The following is a 20,837-nucleotide window of genomic DNA, read 5'->3' as shown; positions in this document are numbered from 1 at the left end:
ACAACTTAAAAATATTTACCAGACGCAGACAACAATCTTTTATAATAAATAAAATTGCCAGTTATAAATAGACAGGGAACTTAGAATTAGATTGCTTTAGTCTAATAAGCGCTCGGTCCGTGAACCCCGTTGTCTGCAGCAATGGGTCACGGAGGCAGCAAGCCACCCCCACCTCCCCAAGCAGGAGAAAACTGTAAGGAATATGTAGCGAGAGTCTGCGGTACTGACTATTATTTAATCAACCCATGGATAGATAAAATGGCAGAATGAACTGAGACAATGAAGAGTTCCAGTCCTTTCCCACGAGAGAGCGATGCAACTGGTTTTTTGGATCTGTCTAAAGAAAAACAGCCTGTCAGCGCACATTTCCAAGGACCTTATCAGAAGAGGCAAATCAAAGAGTAGGACATAGGTCCCCCTATAATAATAATATTACCTTACAAATACCCCTGACCACACCTGCACCCCACGGTGTCATTCTCCAAGGCAGGTGTAGTTTTCTTCGTAATGTCAGACGAGCAGAAAATGTTTATATGTCAGATACATTTAAAACTACTACATTTCCTTACACGAGGGGAAAAGAGGGGGGGTCACTGCTGCAAATGCACTTCTGCATTAGTTCCCTAATTCAGAACAGTTGGGAGGACAAACGGTCTCAGCATTCCCATACATATGCAATTATTTATATAGAATTTTTTGAAGTTTTGCCATTTATACATTTGTGCTTATCTCATAAGATAAGGGAGAATAATAGCAATGAACAAACACACTGTTTTATTAGGCAAAACATAGATCGCCATAAATGGCAAGGATACTTTGAGTGATATTTTAGGGGTATCCTCTATTGAAGGAGGGGAACCTCTGGTCAAGATTTTTGATAGATTGGCACAAGGCCAAAAGTTTTTTTTGTAAGACTGGCACCGAGCCAAAAAGTTTTTTTTATCTGATCATAGCATGCAAGTGGTATCTGATATGCCATCTCTACTGACAGCCATACCATCCGATGTTACCCACTTTACAGTGATTGGTTTAAGTAGTGTGTTTTTTTTAAGGTGTCCTATTGGACGAGGAGACACAGCCATCTTTGTTTCTTATTTTTCAGTCCAGGTAACTTACCTGGTGTAGAAATGCCTTAGGGTCAAGTAGACAATTCAATTGTCCGCTCTATAGTTCTCCAGACCATTCAAGAGGGGATGGACACCTGCTCATGGGTCAGTCCCGCTACAATATGTGGATAACATATGTAGTCACTCTGTGGAGGCCAGTCAGAGCGAGTGAGTTTATTGAAATGTACATGTATGTGGACACAAAGTGTCACAGGAATTATGACAGTGGTGTCAGGAAAGTGTTGTTTACCTTGGTTTTGTTCTCACAGGTGATAGTAGAGTCAGTCATATAAGAAGTGGGTCTTGCCAGCCCACAGTGGGTCTTGCCCGCCCACAGGATCATTGATTGTTATGGATCCGGACTGCTCCTATCTATAATAACATTTTGAGACAAACCACAGGTCCAGAAATGTCACAAGTAATGTTGAATGCGTTCATATATCTGAAAAATGCTATGGTTGTAGCGCCTGCACTGGGCCTCCCAAATCATGGAAAAATGTTTTGTGTTTATGCAAGGGACAATTGTAAGACCATGACAGGTGTACTTGCCCAGGAGTATGGTGGTAAACTTTGCCCTATAGTTTTTGTCCAAAGATGGTCGCAGTCCAGGTCTAAGGCATGCCTGAAGTGACTCCGAACATAGTACATAGCATCTTGTGAGATGGTAATAGGGATGGCCACATCATTTACCCTAGGTAGGCCCCAGTTTTAAATGGGCTACTGGTATTAAAGGTTGTGTTACACCACAACATGATTTATAGGCAGCCATAGAAGGAGCAAGAGATGTTTTTGTAGTTCATTTCTTGCTCCAGGCCAAAATATCACATATTGTTAGAAGCCATAAACGCATGCTACAGAACAAGTTTTAAGGAATTGGGTGATGATTTAGAAAAAGTTGAAAATGGCCTTTTTTCTAAAAGAGGGGAGCTCTTGTATGTATCCCCGCAGCTAGTGCCCCACTATTTATTGCCTAGTATTGTGGAATAGGACACAGGGGGTGGGAAAGAACATATACAGTATTACTGGCAGTTTTTTTTATTTGCAAGCCCATCTAAATTCATGAAAGCATATGTTGCTAGATGCATCACCTGTATTAGGTACAAACAATCCAAACATATAAGGCCAAACATGAGCATCTCCAATACCCAACAACCCCATTCACACATCTACAAATAGGTTTTTACATATAGGCCCAAAGCAGGGAAGAAATAAGAGTTCCTTTTAGTCAATAGTAGATGGATTCAGCAGATGATATGGGCCAAGAACCACATGACTGCCTGGAAACTATTGAAAGTGTCACTTAACTCCGTGCAGACATGATGAAAGAGCTCATCACCAACCTTCTTCAGGCTATGTTGTTACCCTCAGAGTTAGCTATCATTCAATGTAGGGCACATACCAGAGGTACTGATGACATCTCCAAGGGCAACGCACTAGCAGACAAAATAGCAAAGGCAGCTGCACAACAGTTACCTTTAGGAGCCCTAAAACAAATGCCTGTCCTAACCCACATCCTCCCCGATGATGCCCAGTTGATCACAGATCTACAAGCCTCAGCCACTGCTGAGGAATTGGAGGACTGGGGTTATCCTGTCTTGCAAAAGAATCCTATAACAGGATTAATTTGCAAAGAGGGGAAACCGTGTATACCCCGTAATAGTGCTCCTATTTGCATTGCCCACTACCATGGAATAGGACACATAGGATGGAAGGCCACTTTAAAACAGATTCAGAAAGATTTTTACATCACGGGCACAGCTCGATTAGTTGAAAATATGTAAAAAAAAAATGCCTTACCTGCATTAGGAGTAATCCGCACATGAACACTTGCCCTATCCCACAACACAATTCACGCATCTGCAGATTGATTTTATACACATCCCTCTCCCAAGAGGGGGAACACAACCAGCATGTGTCATCACTGACATGTTTTCTCGATGGCCGGAAATGTTCCCCACCAAAAAAGAAGATGCCAGAAACTAGTCAAAATCCTGAAAATAGAGCTCAGGAATAGTGGAAAGGATGAAAAGGACAAGTTGAGAAAAGAGTAATTGAAATTTTGAATCAAGTAGAACGAAAAGTTGCTCGCACCTTTTCTTTTCTTTTCACAGATACCAACCCATTCCCTGAAGGAAGGAGATGAAGTGGTGATCAAACTGTACCCCAAAGGAAAGAAACCACAGGATTTCGCCTATGGCCCTCCCACTACCGTTGTTGCAGTAACCAGAACAGCAGTCCTGACTGAAGACAGCCCCACCTGGATCCACGCTACTCGAGTAAAATTGGTGAAGGAGGCTCCACCCCCAGAAGCAAGTCCAGATCCAGACCCAAGAGAGGTACTAACGGGGGCGGACGGCCCTGACCTTGAACAGGAAGGTCCAGAAGCAAGAGAGGTACTAACGGGAGTGGACGACTCTGACCTCGAACAGGATAGTCAAGAAAAGGGGGTTTTTCAGAGGCAGGCGGCCCTGACCCTGTAGAAAAATGACATTCCTAATAGCACCAGATTCTGGAAAACTTTGGCTACTTATAGGACTCGTATCATTTTCAGTCTTCTCTGTAGTATGGGTTACCACTAACTGTATTTATTATCCAGAAGACCTGGTAGGGCTACAGGCCATTTGCAGAGCTTCCAACACCCCAACACAGAGTAATGCACATAACAGACAAAAGAGAGATGAAAGCTCAAAAAGTCTTACAGATAAAATGTCATTGTTGCAATTTAAATATGCCTATGCCCAGAAATCCGGATATGAAAAATGTTGGATATGTAGTAAACTCTATCCTAGCACCGCTAGAATCCCCCTAATAGCGATACCTTTAAACTTCACCCCTTTCCTAAATGGTACACCTCCTGTTGTCCTCACCAATGTCACGAGAACACTCTCAAATGATACCCTCACTTTCCAAATTATTGGTAGGAGTCATTCCCCAGACTGGCGTTTTAGGTTGGGAAACTCCACCAAGGGAGCTGAAGTGTGCCGGCAAACTAAGATTAATTTCTCAATGACCTCGATGGACAGCTCCTTCTGGCACACCTCAGAACCAGCCCTAAACGCCACTCTAATGAACTTTCTTAACTCCAGTTCCACTTCCTCTTCCCCAATAGGACAGTTGTTGTCAAATTTAGCTTGGTCCAGTTATGATGATCAATTAATGGCACTACTTCACAAACATCCCCTAGCTTTGGGAAACAGTACTTATATTTGTTGTGGAAAGATTTGTCACCCTTGGATCCCCATTGAACCCCAAGGGTGGTGTTACCTCGCATCCCTAGTTCCCATCATGGGTGTAGTGGGAGACAACGAAGGAGGACATCTCCTCGAAGCTAGTATGTATCCTAGGTACCCCCTCAAACACCGCAATAAAAGGGAATTATTCCTTGAAAAGGATATGGTATGGGCCTGGTTCCCCTCATGGACCGGATGGGGAATAGACATGATGAAAAGGTTGAATAATTACTCTAAAATTCTCGATGACATCCTAGATAAGAACTCAGGGGACATTACCAAATTAAATATAGAAGTGAGGGCAATTAAGAAACAACTTGAGCTCCATGACCTAGCCATAGAAAGCATGAGTGCTGCTCTTACTGGGTTATGTGAAGTTACGGAGGATTATGAATGTTGCACATGGATACACAATACATCTGTTGAGATACCCGATTATTATGATATTATTGCACAGCACCAGAAAGAAGTAGACAAGTTGCAACAGGAAGCTAGGAATATTGCTAAGACATGGAGTCCTTTTAGTAGTGGGAATTTTGAATTTGGAGGAATATCCTCATGGTTGAAAAATATCGCTATGACTGTTATAATGGTTTTGCTTTTTTTATTATTCCTATATGCATGCTTCAAACTCGTAATGTGTATTATTGCTAGAGTTTCCCGACCAAAAGTGAAAAATGTCTCTATGCTATCCCACCAAGTCCCAGGCTACCAGACCCCCTCGACTAATAACCCTAAAGAATATACTGAGTACATTAAGAGGTATAAACAGAAAGAAAAAAAGAACCTTATTGTTTAAAGCAGGGGTAATGAATTAAAATTCAAGGAGGTCCGGTTGCTAAAATTTTCTTTGGGCCGAGGTCCGAATCTGAAGTCTGAGCTATGACTCAGAAAGATGGGCAAAACAAAAACGTGTCCATCAGCGTTGCTCTTAACATAAAATATGCCCATTTGAGTGCCCCCTAACATAAAATGTGTCCATCAGCGTGCCCCTTAACATAAAATAAGGAGCACGCTGATGGGCACATTTTATGTTAGGGGGCACTCTGATGGGCACATTTTATGTTAGGGGGCACGCTGATGGGCACATTTTATGTTAGGGGGCACTCTGATGGGCACATTTTGTTAGGGGGCACACTGATGGGCAAAACAAAACGTGTCCATCAGTGTTGCTCTTAACATAAAATGTGCCCATCAGAGTGCCCCCTAACATAAAATGTGCCCATCAGCGTGACCCTTAGCATAAAATTTGCCCATCAGCGTGCCCCCTAGCATAAAATTTGCCCATCGGCGTGACCCTTAGCATAAAATTTGCTCATCAGCGTGCCTCCTAGCATAAAATGTGCCCATCGGCGTGACCCTTAGCATAAAATTTGCCCATCAGCATGCCCCTTAACATAAAATATGCCCATCAGTGTGACCCTAACATAAAATAAGGGGAACGCTGATGGGCACATTTTATGTTAGGGGGCACTTTGATGGGCACATTTTATGTTAGGGGGCATTCTGATGGGCACATTTTATGTTAGGGGCACTTTGATGGGCACATTTTATGTTAGGCGGCATTCTGATGGGCATATTTTATGTTAAGGCGAACTCTAATGGGCATATTTTATGTTAAGGGGAACTCTAATGGGCATATTTTATGTTAAGGGGAACTCTAATGGGCATATTTTATGTTAAGGGGCACTCTAATGGGAACATTTTATGTTAAGGGGCACGCTGATGGGCAGAGCGTTGCTCTTAACATAAAATATGCCCATTAGAGTTCCCCTTAACATAAAATATGCCCATTAGAGTTCCCCTTAACATAAAATATGCCCATTAGAGTTCCCCTTAACATAAAATGTGCCCATCAGCGTTCCCCTTATTTTATGTTAGGGTCACACTGATGGGCATATTTTATGTTAAGGGGCATGCTGATGGGCAAATTTTATGCTAAGGGTCACGCCGATGGGCACATTTTATGCTAGGAGGCACGCTGATGAGCAAATTTTATGCTAGGGGGGACTCTAATAGGCATATTTTATGGGGCACTCTAATGGACACAAATGTGTGCCCCTTAACAAAATATGCCCATCAGTCTGCATTTTATAAAAATGTGCCCCACATACCTTTGGGAGCAGAAAATGCGGGAGCCAGGAGCAGCGAACATCAGAGGGGCAGGGCGTGCTCGCGGCTAGGCTGAGTGTGAGAGTCAGGAGCCGCAGTTAGGAGCAGGGGGGCGGGGCCCGCTCGTGACGTCACGCCCCAACTCGCGGCTGGCTGGGAGGGAGCCGAAGAAAGAAGCAGGGGGCGGGGCCCGCTCGTGACGTCTCGCCCCAACTCGCGGCTGGCTGGGAGGGAGCCGAAGAAAGAAGCAGGGGGCGGGACCCGCTCGTGACGTCTCGCCCCAACTCGCGGCTGGCTGGGAGGGAGCCGAAGAAAGAAGCAGGGGGCGGGGCGCACACCCGTAATGTCACTGGTTGCTGGGACACCCGCGGTCCCAGCAAACTAATAACTACTTACAGTGGCGGCCTGACGGGTCCGGGCGGAAGCATCGTGCGGGCCGCTCCTGGACCGCGGGCCGCCATTTAGTGACGGCTGGTTTAAAGGATGATATATGATCTGGTCTTTCAAGCAGCAGGGATATAGAAAATAAATCTGCCAATCGTGGTACTATATTCCTAGGAGGTTTAGGACCCCTGATAATATCCCTAAGAATTATATATTCCAATGACATACAGGGTGACAAGGGAAAATCAATTAAGGGTTAATGATTTTAAGAGGGGCTTGTGGGAGATGGGGAGATATCAAATTCTATGTGCCCTCCATTTTGTATGTTCCTACTCCATTTTCTATTTCAATCTTAGTTATACAAGCTATGTAAGTGTGTACGGGTCAAGGTCTAAGTGTGTACGTGTTATAAGACATGGCAAGTTTATGCTGTTCCTGATGAAATCATGTCAGGTGATTCTAGTCACACGATATATGCCCTATATGGTATTATTCCCCGAAGTGATCTTTGGTCTCCTTAAACTGTTTAACCAATAAGAACGTAACAAGTATCCTATATTCATGACATATTTCCTTATCTTTTACTATATAACCCACAACGAGCCTATAATAAACTGAGAGCTTGGTTTCACTATACATCTGTCTCCGTCTGTGTTATTTCCAGAAACCAGCCTCCCAGGCCTGCAGACACAAAATGAGCAAAGAAGTTATAGATAGTCCGGGACTATCATTGGGACCAGGGGTCTCATCTACCTTCACATACAATATTATAATTTTGAAGCACACTATATATAAGAACAAAACACCTTTACAATATAACTGAATTATTTTACCTTTACGCATAAAAGACCCAAATTTTTTATCTATAATGTGGTCAGGCACGGATTCTTTATTTGCAAGAGGATCCTTTTTCATCTCTTTGAAAGATGCCTTTTTTACCACAATATCTATTGCCTCATCATCTAATTTTTTTCCTAAAAATGTGGAGATTTGCTTGACAACCGACCGAAGGTCCTACAAACATGAGAAAAACAATTTTAACAGAAAAAAAAAAAGTTAATATTATCTGATAAATTAGTTTTGGCACCTTTGAAAAATAAGTTTCAAAGCTAGTTGTTATCTCTTTAAAATATTTAAATATACCATACTGACATACAGAAACATTCATTTTGAGGCAGGGAAAATTATAGTTATAATTAGGGGCAAACATTATAATTTTTCATCACTTCCAGTGCAGTAACATGCGCTTCTGGCTCCTCCTCTTCAGCAATGGGGGGGGGGGGCACCCATGCAGGCTCGATCCATAAACACAGTGAGGCTTAGCTCCACACCCTGCTCCCTCGTCACAGGATTTGATTGGCTCCTGATGCTGCCTCTCTGTCCTGTGCGGAGAGAGCCGCTGCTTCTGAGCACAGCACTGGATCAAGATTGGGCTCAGGTGAGTATTTAAGGGAGCTAGAGGGGATCCTGATCACAGAAGGTTTTTTACCTTAACCACTTTAATACAGGGCACTTCCCTCCCTTCCTGCCCAGGCCAATTTTCCCCTTTTAGCGCTGTTGCAATTTGAATGACAATTGCGCGGTCATGCAACACTGTACCTACACCAAATTTATGTCATTTTCCCCCCACAAATAGAGCTTTCTTTTGGTGGTATTTGATCACCTGTGCGATTTTTACTTTTTGCTAAACAAATAAAAAAAGACCGAAAAGTTTGAAAAAAAAAAAAAGTTTTTTTGTTTATGTTATACAATTTTGTAAATAAATATGTTTTTTCCTGCACTGATGAGACTGCACTGACAGGCACTGATGAGGAGGCACTGATGAGGAGGCACTGATGGGGTGGCACTGATAGGCGGCACTGATAGGCGGCACTGATTGGCACTGATATGCGGCACTGATAGGTAGCACAGATATGCAGCATTGGTGGGCACTGATAGGCGGCACTGCTGGGCACTGATAGGCGGCATTGATGGACACTGATAGGTGGCACTGATGGGCACTGATAGGTGGCACTGACGGGCACTAATGGGCACTGATAGGCGGCACTGGTGGGCACTGATGGGCACTGATGGGTGGCACCGGTGGGCGGCACTGATGGGCACTAATGGGCACTGATAGGCGGCACTGGTGGGCACTGATGGGCACTGATGGGTGGCACTGGTGGGCGGCACTGATGGGCACTAATGGGCACTGATAGGCGGCACTGGTGGGCAATAATGGGCACTGGTGGGCGACACTAAAGGATGGCAATGATGGGCACTTGTGGGCAGCACTGATAGGGAGGACACTGGTGGGCATCACTGATGGGGAGGGCAATGTGGGGCTCCCTGAGCCCTGACTGCCATCCCTGGTGGCCATAGTGGGCATCCCTGGGGTCATAGTGGGCATCCCTGGGGTCATAGTGGGCATCCCTGGTGGATCTAGTGGCATCCCCCCCGAGGGTCTGCACTGGTAATCAATGATCTGATTACCAGTGCCGACCCCCCCCCCCCCTGTCAGGGGAGCCGGCGATCGGCGCTCCTTTGCTCGTGCCTGTCAGGCACGAACTAAGGAAAGCCGATCAGCGGCTGTTCCTATTTACTATGTGACCAGCCGTGATTGGACACGGCTGATCACATGGTAAAGAGCCTCCGTCAGAGGCTCTTTACCGAGATCGGAGATGCAGGGTGTCAGACTGACACCTCGCATCACCGATCGCCGCTCTGCGCGCCCCCGGGGGGCGCCCAGAGCTGTGTTATCCTGCCGCCGTCATATGACGTCCGGTCAGGATAACACAACCACATTCCCGCCATCATTTTGTAATAGGGCGGGCGGGAAGTGGTTAATCAAGAAAATGCATTAAGATAAGAAAAACCTTAAATTGGATGTAAACCCTCTCCTATACCCAGTGAAGCGAATAGACTCAGATGATACACAGAGATGAAAGAAATCTCCATATATAAGTTTTATTTGTATATCTGCTATCTTCAGTTTTATATACTGTTTAGAAAGTATACAGCTGTGGGAGTGTTTCAGCTGTGGGAGTGCAGTCTTGGCATACACTGTGCGACAGCTGTTTGGAGGAAAGGCACACCCCCCCCCCCCCTCCTCCACGTAGGCAGAGGAAAGAATGTTCAGAGCTGTGCTGATAACAGAAGAACGGAGTAGGGATGGGCTCTGTGTTCGTTTCGAATGTAAGTACGACTCGAACATCAGCTGTTCATGTGTTCAGTTAACACACGAACAAATGGGGCACTCGGTGGGTAGTTTGCCCGCCGATGAGCACCTCAAAATGCACTGCGCTGTTGCATTGCATTGATTTCTGATGATTGGCCAAAGCATGCACCTGACCTGTATGCTTTGGCCAATCACAGCACAATGTCCTGTCAGAGCCATGATTGGCCAAAGGCAGGGTGCGTTTAGCCAATCATGGCTCAGGGGCGAAGTCCACGCCCCACACTATATGGGCCTGCTGCTTATACGGCAGCAATGTATAGTGCTTTATAATAGAGATTAGGCAGGTAGTTAGTGGATAGTGTGTTGAGTTAGTTTAGTGCAGTCAGTGTAGTGTACAGGCATTCTCCACTTTTAAAATGTATGGATATGTTGTAGTCCTGGGTCCCCTCTCATTGCTCCCTAAGTTTTGAGTCCCTGTCACTTTGTGAGCAGTGCCATGCCAAGCTGGCCAAAATCTCCTATAGACGCCAATGTTAAAGACAGGGAGCAGTGCCATGTCAAGCTGTCCAATACTTCCCATAAACACCTAGGGTAAAGACGGGGAGCAGTGCCATGCCAAGCTGACCAATATTTCCCATAGACGCCAATTCAAAAGACTGGGAGCTGTGCCATGTCAAGCTTACCAATATTTCCCATAGATGCCAATGCGCACCCGAAAATTGAAAAGTTGAAAATTGGACTGGGCAGAAGGAGGGTGAAAGTGCCCTGTATTTAAGTGGAACCCTATGACAGAATTTTAAAAACAAAATTGCATGGGGTCCCCCAAAATCTATACCATGCCCTTTGAGTCTGGTACAGATTTTAAGGGGAACTCCACGCCAAAATAAATAAAAAAAAAAAAAATGACGAGGGGTCTCCCCAAAATCCATACCAAAGGCCTCTTCACGACGGCCCTGGGCTGTGGTTGTGGGGGGTCTGCAGGTGGGGGGCTTATCGGAATCTGGAAGCCCCCGTTAACAAGGAGGCCCCCAGATCCCGCCCCCCCCATGTGAATGGGTATCGGGTACATTGTACCACTCAAATTAACTACAGGTCCTGTCTGCCACCGTGGCAGTTTTCAATAGAATACAAGCAAAAGTGCATTCATCGCTGCTCTCGTAGTCCATTGACACCTCCTACAGTTTTTTAACTGAAAATCCATATCTAATTTTGAGCTTAGAGCTGGAGAAATTGTCTGCAGAAGCCTGGAATTGCACCTGCCATCCACAGTTGCAATGCTTTTGGGTTGAAAAAAAAACTGGGGGGGGGGGGGGGTCAAACAAGGCAATGTACTTCACCACTGCAATTCACAGAAGTAAACTACAATATGCGGTTTGTGGGGGGTCCCGCTATCATTTCTGTACAGCTTTGATACACTGACTAGAGATGTATAGAACTGTTCGCCGGCGAACAGTTCCCGGCGAACTTAGCATGTTCGCGTTCGCCGCTGCCGGCGAACATATGCGATGTTCGGTCCGCCCCCCATAAGACATCATTGAGGCAAACTTTGACCCTGAACTTTACAGTCAGCAGACACATTTCCAGCCAATCAGCGTACCTCCCTCCCACACCCTCCCACCTCCTATAAATAAGCAAGGGCAGCATCCATCTTAGATCATTCTGAAGCAGTGTGTGTAGTGAGAGTAGGGAGAGCTGCTGCTGCTGCTGCTGCTGCTGTTAAGCTAGGGACAGTTAGTCAGTGTTCCTGGTCTTGCAGTGTTCTTGGTCCACTACTGCTGTAATATCAGCACCCCAAAAAGCCCTTCTAAGGGCTGGTATTTGTGGTTTTTTTTTTTTTATATATATATATATATATATATATATATATATATATATATATATATATATATATATATATATATACCTAGCGTCCCCAAAAGCCCTTTTAAGGGCTGGTAATTGAGTTGTTTCTTCATATATATATATATCTATATCTATCTAGTGTCCCCAAAAGCCCTTTTAAGGGCTGGTAATTGAGGATTTTTTTATTTATATATATACATATATATATATATATATATAGTGTCCCCAAAAGCCCTTTTAAGGGCTGGTAAGGTAATAGATTTTTTTCTTTATATATATATATATTGTACAGGACGCCAAGGTTGGGTCCTGGACAATCGCTATATATCTCCTGTGTTTGGGTTGTGGTCTCTTTAAGGGAAGTTGGGAAATGTTCAGGGGGTCACCCAAGACGGGTGAGAAATTCCTGGAAATAGCTAAAATCAGGAGGACTGAATCGCAGTGCTCTCTGTGTTGAATAGAGCGATATTTGGGACCCGGAATTTGGGGGGCTCTGTAGTGATATTCGGGTGGGAAAGAGCCCCCACCCCTGACCATAAGGGATTCCAGCACATACAGGGTTAAGACCCATGAGAAGCAGTCCTTAAGAGACAGGAAGCAGCAATAGGTGAGTGTGGGGGAGGAGTAGTTTGGTGGTTGCACCTGTCTGAAGGAGCTGCAAGTTTGCTGGAAGCTGCTGAGAGGTCTATTAAGGACTGTTTCAAACCTTGGGGTGAAGACCCATCCACAAAACCGTATGTGCCTTTTTTCTTGCTTTATTCCTTTGTGCTGAAGAAAAGCGGACTTTATTTTGTGTTTGATTTATGCACTGCTGGAAGCCTGTTTAAGTTTGCTGAAATAAAGCCTTTTTGTTTATGTTTTAAACGGTTGTGCACTCAATCCGGTGGAGCTAGAACCCCCAAACTTTACAACTGGTGTCTCGGATGCGGGCAGAGTGCATTTTGCAGCCGCAAAAGCCGTTTAAAACCAAAAACTGACATTTAAAGAGACAGTATACCTATGGCATGTTAAAACAGCTCAGACACTACAAACAGCAGGCATGGAGGAAGTTATTAAAGCACTGGTGCAAGCCACTGTGACCCAGCAGCAAGCCTCAGTAGAGGCAAACCGTCGCCATGAGGAAGCAATGGCTCAGCAGCAGCAAGCCCTGGCACAGGCTGTAAAGGCACAACAGGAAAGCACACGGTTGCTAGCTGCTCAGTTTACTGCCCAGCAGGAGTCCACTCAAGCACAGGTGGCTGCCTTGCAGGAGGCAGTACAGCGTTTGGCTCAGGGACGAGAGCAAGCAGTCATTGCCGATGGCAACCCAGTATCTGTGAGAGCCAGTCATTACTTGCAAAAACTGACCCCCAGTGATGATGTGGAGGCTTTTCTCACAACTTTTGAGAGGATAGCGGAGAGAGAGGGGTGGCCCCGTGACCAATGGGCTGGCATTATCTCCCCTTTCCTTACTGGTGACCCGCAAAAAGCCTACTTTGACCTTCCAACTGAGCACATCAGCGACTATGAGCGTCTGAAGGCAGAGATCTTGGCCCGCCTGGGGGTGACCACAGCTGTCCGGGCTCAGAGGGTGCACCGCTGGAGGTACAAACCTAATCGGCCACCCAGGTCCCAGATGCACGAACTGGTACAGCTGGTGAAAAAATGGCTGCAACCAGAGAAGCTGACAGGCCCGCAAATGGTGGAACGGGTAGTGATGGACTGGTACCTGCGGTCCCTACCAGATGACCTACAGCGCTGGGTAAGCCATGGTGACCCTGCAACCGCTGACCAGCTGGTAGAGTTGGTCGAAAGATACACTGTGGTGGAAGACCTGCTCGGGCCTGCCAAGCATCGGGAACCCACACATAGGGCAACCAGGCCAGCCACAGCACCTAGGAGAGAAGCTCCGCCAGACGTTGTCACCCACAAACCGGTATCTTCTACAGCAGAACCACGGAGGTTGGTTCCTGTCCCAAGGATGGGAGACATACAGTGCTGGCGATGTCGGTCCTGGGGGCATACCCGGGCACAATGCCCACTTCAGGAGGAGCCTATGGAGTGTGGGACTGTTCGGAGAAGCTCTTTTTATGTGCAAAGAGCATGTGTCACCCATCTTGATATAGCGACCGGACAGTTTGAATGTGAACTATGGGTGAACCACCTTCCTGCCAAGGCTCTGCTGGACTCTGGTAGCATGGTAACGCTGGTACATACCAGGGTGATCGGAAGACTCGGCCCAGTAAGTAAGACTCTACGGGTAGTATGTATCCATGGGGACACCAGAGAGTACCCCCTGGTGCCAGTGACTGTTGCCTATGGTGGTACCTCTGTGACACAAGAAGTCGGGGTGGTAAGAAATTTGATACATGATGTCATAGTGGGGCGGGACTGCCCACTGTTTTTTGAACTATGGAACCAGGTACAGTGTGAACAGCCTGGACAACCAAGGGGACTGGGGACCCTCGGCCTCGAAGGAACAGAGTCTGAGGGGTCCGGGCCTGAAATCCCCACAACACAACCCCCTGATGGGGAGGTACCTGTCACTAACAATGACATTGCAGCAAATGTTAAAGTGGACGATATTGTTTCTGTTTCAGGTCGCAAGACCGAGCTGACCTCTGAGGGGGGGGAAGTCTCCCCGTTACAGGTTATGCTGGGAGAGGATGATGAGGAACTCTCCCCACCACAGTCCCAGGTTGAGGAGAGTGAAGGGGAAACCTCCTCAAGGCCAGTGCATCCAGACCTGGACGTATCCAGGGGTGCGTTTGGCACCGCTCAATTGCAGGATCTTACCTTGGTCAATGCTAGAGAGCAGGTTTCTGTTATTGATGGGATCCCACAAATACCAGGTGCAGACCAGAGGTTTCCTCATTTTGCATTGAAAGATAACTTGGTTTATCGAGTGGCTGAAAGCCGAGGGGAAACTGTCGAGCAGTTGCTGGTTCCCCAGCCTTATAGGCGGATGCTTCTCGATCTAGCCCACAATGATGCACTGGGAGGACACCTGGGGGCAGAAAAAACAGAGGCCAGGGTAACTGACCGGTTTTACTGGCCAGGGGTAAAGGCCGAGGTTAAAAGGTATTGTGCGTCCTGTCCGACTTGCCAGTTAACTGCCCCGGTGTCCCATTACAGAAACCCCCTGGTACCCTTGCCAATTATCGAGGTACCATTTGAACGAATTGCAATGGATCTCGTAGGACCCCTGGTGAAGTCAGCAAGGGGGTACCAATATATACTAGTCATCCTAGACTATGCCACTAGATATCCAGAAGCAGTCCCTTTAAGGAAAACTTCCTCTAAGGCCATTGCCAGGGAACTGTTTCAAATGTTTTCCCGAACGGGGTTCCCCAAAGAAATATTGACGGACCAGGGCACCCCTTTTATGTCCAAAGTGATGGCGGACTTGTGCAAACTGTTCCAGATTAAACAGTTGCGGACGTCCGTCTATCACCCGCAGACTGATGGCCTAGTCGAGAGGTTCAATAAAACTTTAAAATGCATGTTAAAAAGAGTGGTCCAGAAAGATGGGAAGGATTGGGATATGTTACTCCCTGCCCTGTTGTTTGCCATCCGGGAGGTTCCACAAGCATCAACGGGTTTCTCACCGTTTGAGTTAGTGTATGGGCGAAGGCCCCGGGGGTTGCTAGATCTAGTAAAGGAGACATGGGAAAGTGAGTCTTCCCCACACAAAACTGTGGTAGAGCATATCTCCCAAATGCGAGAGAGAGTGGCTAAGGTAATGCCGTTGGTGAGGGAGCATCTGCAGAAGGCTCAAGATGCCCAAAGAAGGGTGTACAACCGGTCGGCTAAAATCAGACAATTTCAAATAGGAGACCGGGTGGCCGTCCTAATACCAACGGTGGAGAGCAAGTTCTTGGCCAAGTGGCAAGGTCCGTTTGAGATAGTGGAAAAAATGGGGGAAGTGAACTACAAGGTACACCAGCCTGGGAGAAGAAAGCCATACCAGATCTACCACATAAATTTGTTGAAACCCTGGAGAGATAGAGAACAGGTGTCTGCAGTGATAGGTGTCCAGTCAGGGGACCCTGCAGGGATTGACCTAGTGCAGGTTGCTGCTACCCTGTCTAGGCCCCAGACCCAACAGGCAAAAGAATTTCTGCAAAGAAATAGGGACATGTTTTCAGGGTTACCTGGTCTCACCAATGTCATCGAGCATGACATTGTAACCGAGCCCAATGAAAAAATCCGGTTAAAGCCGTATCGTATCCCAGAAGCTCATAGGGTGGCAGTGTCTGAGGAGGTAAAAAGAATGCTTGAGCTTGATGTCATTGAAGAGTCGCAGAGCGAGTGGTCGAGTCCAATTGTGTTGGTGCCTAAACCCAACGGCACTCTTCGCTTCTGCAATGACTTCAGAAAGCTTAATGAAATCTCCAAGTTCGATGCATATCCTATGCCCCGGATAGACGAGTTAATTGAGAGGTTGGGTCCAGCCAGGTATATCACCACGCTTGACCTCACAAAAGGGTACTGGCAGATTCCCCTAACCAAGGAGGCCAGGGAGAAAACAGCCTTCTCCACCCCGGAAGGCCACTTCCAGTACAAAAGGATGCCATTTGGTCTGCACTCTGCCCCTGCCACATTCCAAAGGGCCATGGATAAAACTTTACGTCCACATCAAAGATATGCTTCCGTCTACCTGGATGACATAGTCGTCTTCAGCACTGATTGGGAGTCCCATCTTCCCCGGGTTCAGGCAGTCGTAGACTCCTTGAGAAGAGCAGGGTTCACCATCAATCCAGAGAAATGTGCAATCGGGATGGAGGAAGCCAAGTACCTAGGGTACATTGTGGGTAGAGGGCTGGTTAAACCCCAAATGAATAAGGTAGAAGCCATACAGGGCTGGCCCCGTCCCCTAACCAAAAAGCAGGTCAGAGCATTTTTGGGCATAGTTGGCTACTACCGGAGGTTTGTCCCCAACTTTGCCACCATTGCTGCACCATTGACTGACTTGACCAAAGGTAGAAAGTCAGTGATGATAAAGTGGAGCGCGAATGCCGAAGAAGCTTTTCAGAAGCTTAAGGCGGCATTATGCCAACATCCGGTGCTCGTAGCTCCCGATTTCTCCAAGGATTTTGTAGTGCAGACAGATGCTTCAAGTGAAGGATTAGGAGCGGTCCTCTCTCAAGTGGTCAATGGGGAAGAACACCCCGTGGTTTTTCTGAGTAGGAAGCTAACGACAGCAGAGAGAAACTACGCTGTGGTGGAGCGGGAGTGTCTTGCCATCAAGTGGGCTTTGGACTCCCTACGGTATTTTCTCCTAGGTAGGAGGTTTCGCCTGGTGTCAGACCATGCCCCATTGACCTGGATGAGACAGAACAAGTACACCAATGCCAGGGTGACAAGGTGGTTCCTTTCTCTCCAGGAGTTCAATTTTGTGGTAGAACACAGACCCGGGAGACAGCATCAGAATGCCGATGCCCTCTCCCGAGTCCACTGTATGCTGTCGTGTGGTGCCTCCAACACCTCCGCGTTGAGGCAGAGGGGGGGGATATGTACAGGACGCCAAGGTTGGGTCCTGGACAATCGCTATATATCTCCTGTGTTTGGGTTGTGGTCTCTTTAAGGGAAGTTGGGAAATGTTCAGGGGGTCACCCAAGACGGGTGAGAAATTCCTGGAAATAGCTAAAATCAGGAGGACTGAATCGCAGTGCTCTCTGTGTTGAATAGAGCGATATTTGGGACCCGGAATTTGGGGGGCTCTGTAGTGATATTCGGGTGGGAAAGAGCCCCCACCCCTGACCATAAGGGATTCCAGCACATACAGGGTTAAGACCCATGAGAAGCAGTCCTTAAGAGACAGGAAGCAGCAATAGGTGAGTGTGGGGGAGGAGTAGTTTGGTGGTTGCACCTGTCTGAAGGAGCTGCAAGTTTGCTGGAAGCTGCTGAGAGGTCTATTAAGGACTGTTTCAAACCTTGGGGTGAAGACCCATCCACAAAACCGTATGTGCCTTTTTTCTTGCTTTATTCCTTTGTGCTGAAGAAAAGCGGACTTTATTTTGTGTTTGATTTATGCACTGCTGGAAGCCTGTTTAAGTTTGCTGAAATAAAGCCTTTTTGTTTATGTTTTAAACGGTTGTGCACTCAATCCGGTGGAGCTAGAACCCCCAAACTTTACAATATATATATATATATATATATCTATTGTACACTGCAGTTGCCTGCCCGCTGTGTGTGAGAGGCCACAGACCTACCACAGACTGTACTGTGTGCACACCACACTCATTTCGGGTGGCACAGGCACAGTACCTGGCATTTTAAAAAATATATTTTTTTCCTCTGTCATAATTGCAGTGAGTGCTGTGTCAGGTCCACAGAGTGCACTGTACCCACTGCAGTGCACTGCCCACCACTGATATATATACGTTGGCACAGCATCTTGTTGCAATAAATTGAAAAAAAAAATATTTTTTATTATTGCAGTTGCCTGGGCTGCCAGTGACTGTCAGGTCCACAGAGTGTACTGTGCCCACTGCAGTGCCACTGTGTGCCCACCCACCACTGATATATAAGGTGGCACAGCAGCTTGCAAAGTAAAAAAAATATATATATTTTTTTAAATTGCAGTTGCCTGGGTGCCAGTGACTGCTGTCAGGTCCACAGAGAGTGTACTGTGCCACTGCCCACCCACCACTGATATATAAGGTGGCACAGCAGCTTGCAAAGTAAAAAAAATATATATATATTTTTTAAATTGCAGTTGCCTGGGTGCCAGTGACTGCTGTCAGGTCCACAGAGAGTGTACTGTGCCACTGCCCACCCACCACTGATATATAAGGTGGCACAGCAGCTTGCAAAGTAAAAAAAATATATATATTTTTTTAAATTGCAGTTGCCTGGGTGCCAGTGACTGCTGTCAGGTCCACAGAGAGTGTACTGTGCCACTGCCCACCCACCACTGATATATAAGGTGGCACAGCAGCTTGCAAAGTAAAAAAAAATATATATTTTTTTAAATTGCAGTTGCCTGGGTGCCAGTGACTGCTGTCAGGTCCACAGAGAGTGTACTGTGCCACTGCCCACCCACCACTGATATATAAAGTGGCACAGCAGCTTGCAAAGTAAAAAAATATATATATATTTTTTAAATTGCAGTTGCCTGGGTGCCAGTGACTGCTGTCAGGTCCACAGAGTGTACTGTGCCACTGCCCACCCACCACTGATATATAAAGTGGCACAGCAGCTTGCAAAGTAAAAAATATATATATATATTTTTTAAATTGCAGTTGCCTGGGTGCCAGTGACTGCTGCCAGGTCCACAGAGAGTGTACTGTGCCACTGCCCACCCACCACTGATATATATGCCTGCAAGAGAAAAAGCCAGCCGCAGAGAAGCCGTATTCCTGAAAATATAAGAAAAATGCTTTTTTTTAGGGGTTCTGGACATGCTACAGAGCTGAAACTTGACAGGTACACTTTTTAGACCCCCCAGACACTAAATACAAAAAATGAGATGCCTGCCTAAAAAAATGCCCGATAAATGCCTGCAAGAGAAAAAGACAGCCGCAGAGAAGCCGTATTCCTGAAAATATAAGAAAAATGCTGTTTTTTAGGGGTTCTGGACATGCTACAGAGCTGAAACTTGACAGGTAAACTTTTGTGACCCCCCAGACACTAAATACAAAAAATGACATGCCTGCCTAAAAAAATGCCCGATAAATGCCTGCAAGAGAAAAAGACAGCCGCAGAGAAGCCGTATTCCTGAAAATATAAGAAAAATGCTGTTTTTTAGGGGTTCTGGACATGCTACAGAGCTGAAACTTGACAGGTACACTTTTGTGACCCCCCAGACACTAAATACAAAAAATGACATGCCTGCCTAAAAAAATGCCCGATAAATGCCTGCAAGAGAAAAAGACAGCCGCAGAGAAGCCGTATTCCTGAAAATATAAGAAAAATGCTGTTTTTTAGGGGTTCTGGACATGCTACAGAGCTGAAACTTGACAGGTACACTTTTTAGACCCCCCAGACACTAAATACAAAAAATGACATGCCTGCCTAAAAAAATGCCCGCTAAATGCCTGCAAGAGAAAAAGCCAGCCGCAGAGAAGCCATATTCCTGAAAATATAAGAAAAATGCTGTTTTTTAGGGGTTCTGGACATGCTACAGAGCTGAAAATTGACAGGTACACTTTTTAGACCCCCCAGACACTAAATACAAAAAATGACATGCCTGCCTAAAAAAATGCCCGATAAATGCCTGCAAGAGAAAAAGACAGCCGCAGAGAAGCCGTATTCCTGAAAATATAAGAAAAATGCTGTTTTTTAGGGGTTCTGGACATGCTACAGAGCTGAAACTTGACAGGTACACTTTTGTGACCCCCCAGACACTAAATACAAAAAATGACATGCCTGCCTAAAAAAATGCCCGATAAATGCCTGCAAGAGAAAAAGACAGCCGCAGAGAAGCCGTATTCCTGAAAATATAAGAAAAATGCTGTTTTTTAGGGGTTCTGGACATGCTACAGAGCTGAAACTTGACAGGTACACTTTTGTGACCCCCCAGACACTAAATACAAAAAATGACATGCCTGCCTAAAAAAATGCCCGCTAAATGCCTGCAAGAGTAAAAGCCAGCCGCAGAGAAGCCATATTCCTGAAAATATAAGAAAAATGCTGTTTTTTAGGGGTTCTGGACATGCTACAGAGCTGAAACTTCACAGGTACACTTTTTAGACCCCCCAGATGCTAAATCCAAAGAAATTTTTTATTTTTATTTTTTTTTAATTTTTCCAATAATTGGCTCTCTATCAAAAAATTATAATTTTTAAGAACTTTTTTTTGCGTGATCCCTCTCCGGCATGCCACAGTCCAGGTGTTAGTCCCCTTGAAACAACTTTTCCATCACTATTGTGGCCAGAAAGAGTCCCTGTGTGTTTTAAAATTCGCCTGCCTATTGAAGTCTATGGCGGTTCGCCCGGTTCGCCGGTTCGCGAACATTTGCCGATGTTCGCGTTCGCCGTTCGCGAACCGCGAATTTTAGGTTCGCGACATCACTAACACTGA

The 20,837-nt window shown here is 46.0% G+C and overlaps 1 protein-coding gene across 1 annotated transcript in view; it reads right to left on the bottom strand.

The window, feature by feature from the left end:
• The window catches only part of LOC309551823 (amine sulfotransferase-like), an 89,265-nt gene that overhangs the window by 3,994 nt on the left and 64,434 nt on the right, over positions 1-20,837 (bottom strand). The window contains exon 5 of the mRNA XM_082252519.1: positions 7,666-7,846. Within this exon, the coding sequence (XP_082108645.1) occupies positions 7,666-7,846 (181 nt within the window). The remainder of the gene's footprint in view (positions 1-7,665; positions 7,847-20,837) is intronic.

This window comes from Pelophylax lessonae (genome assembly GCF_965119305.1).
Source record: "Pelophylax lessonae genome assembly, chromosome: 3".
Classification (NCBI taxonomy): Eukaryota; Metazoa; Chordata; class Amphibia; order Anura; family Ranidae; genus Pelophylax; species Pelophylax lessonae.
The sequence above is the reverse complement of the archived record's forward strand: the minus strand, read 5'-3'. Positions and strand labels throughout refer to the sequence as shown.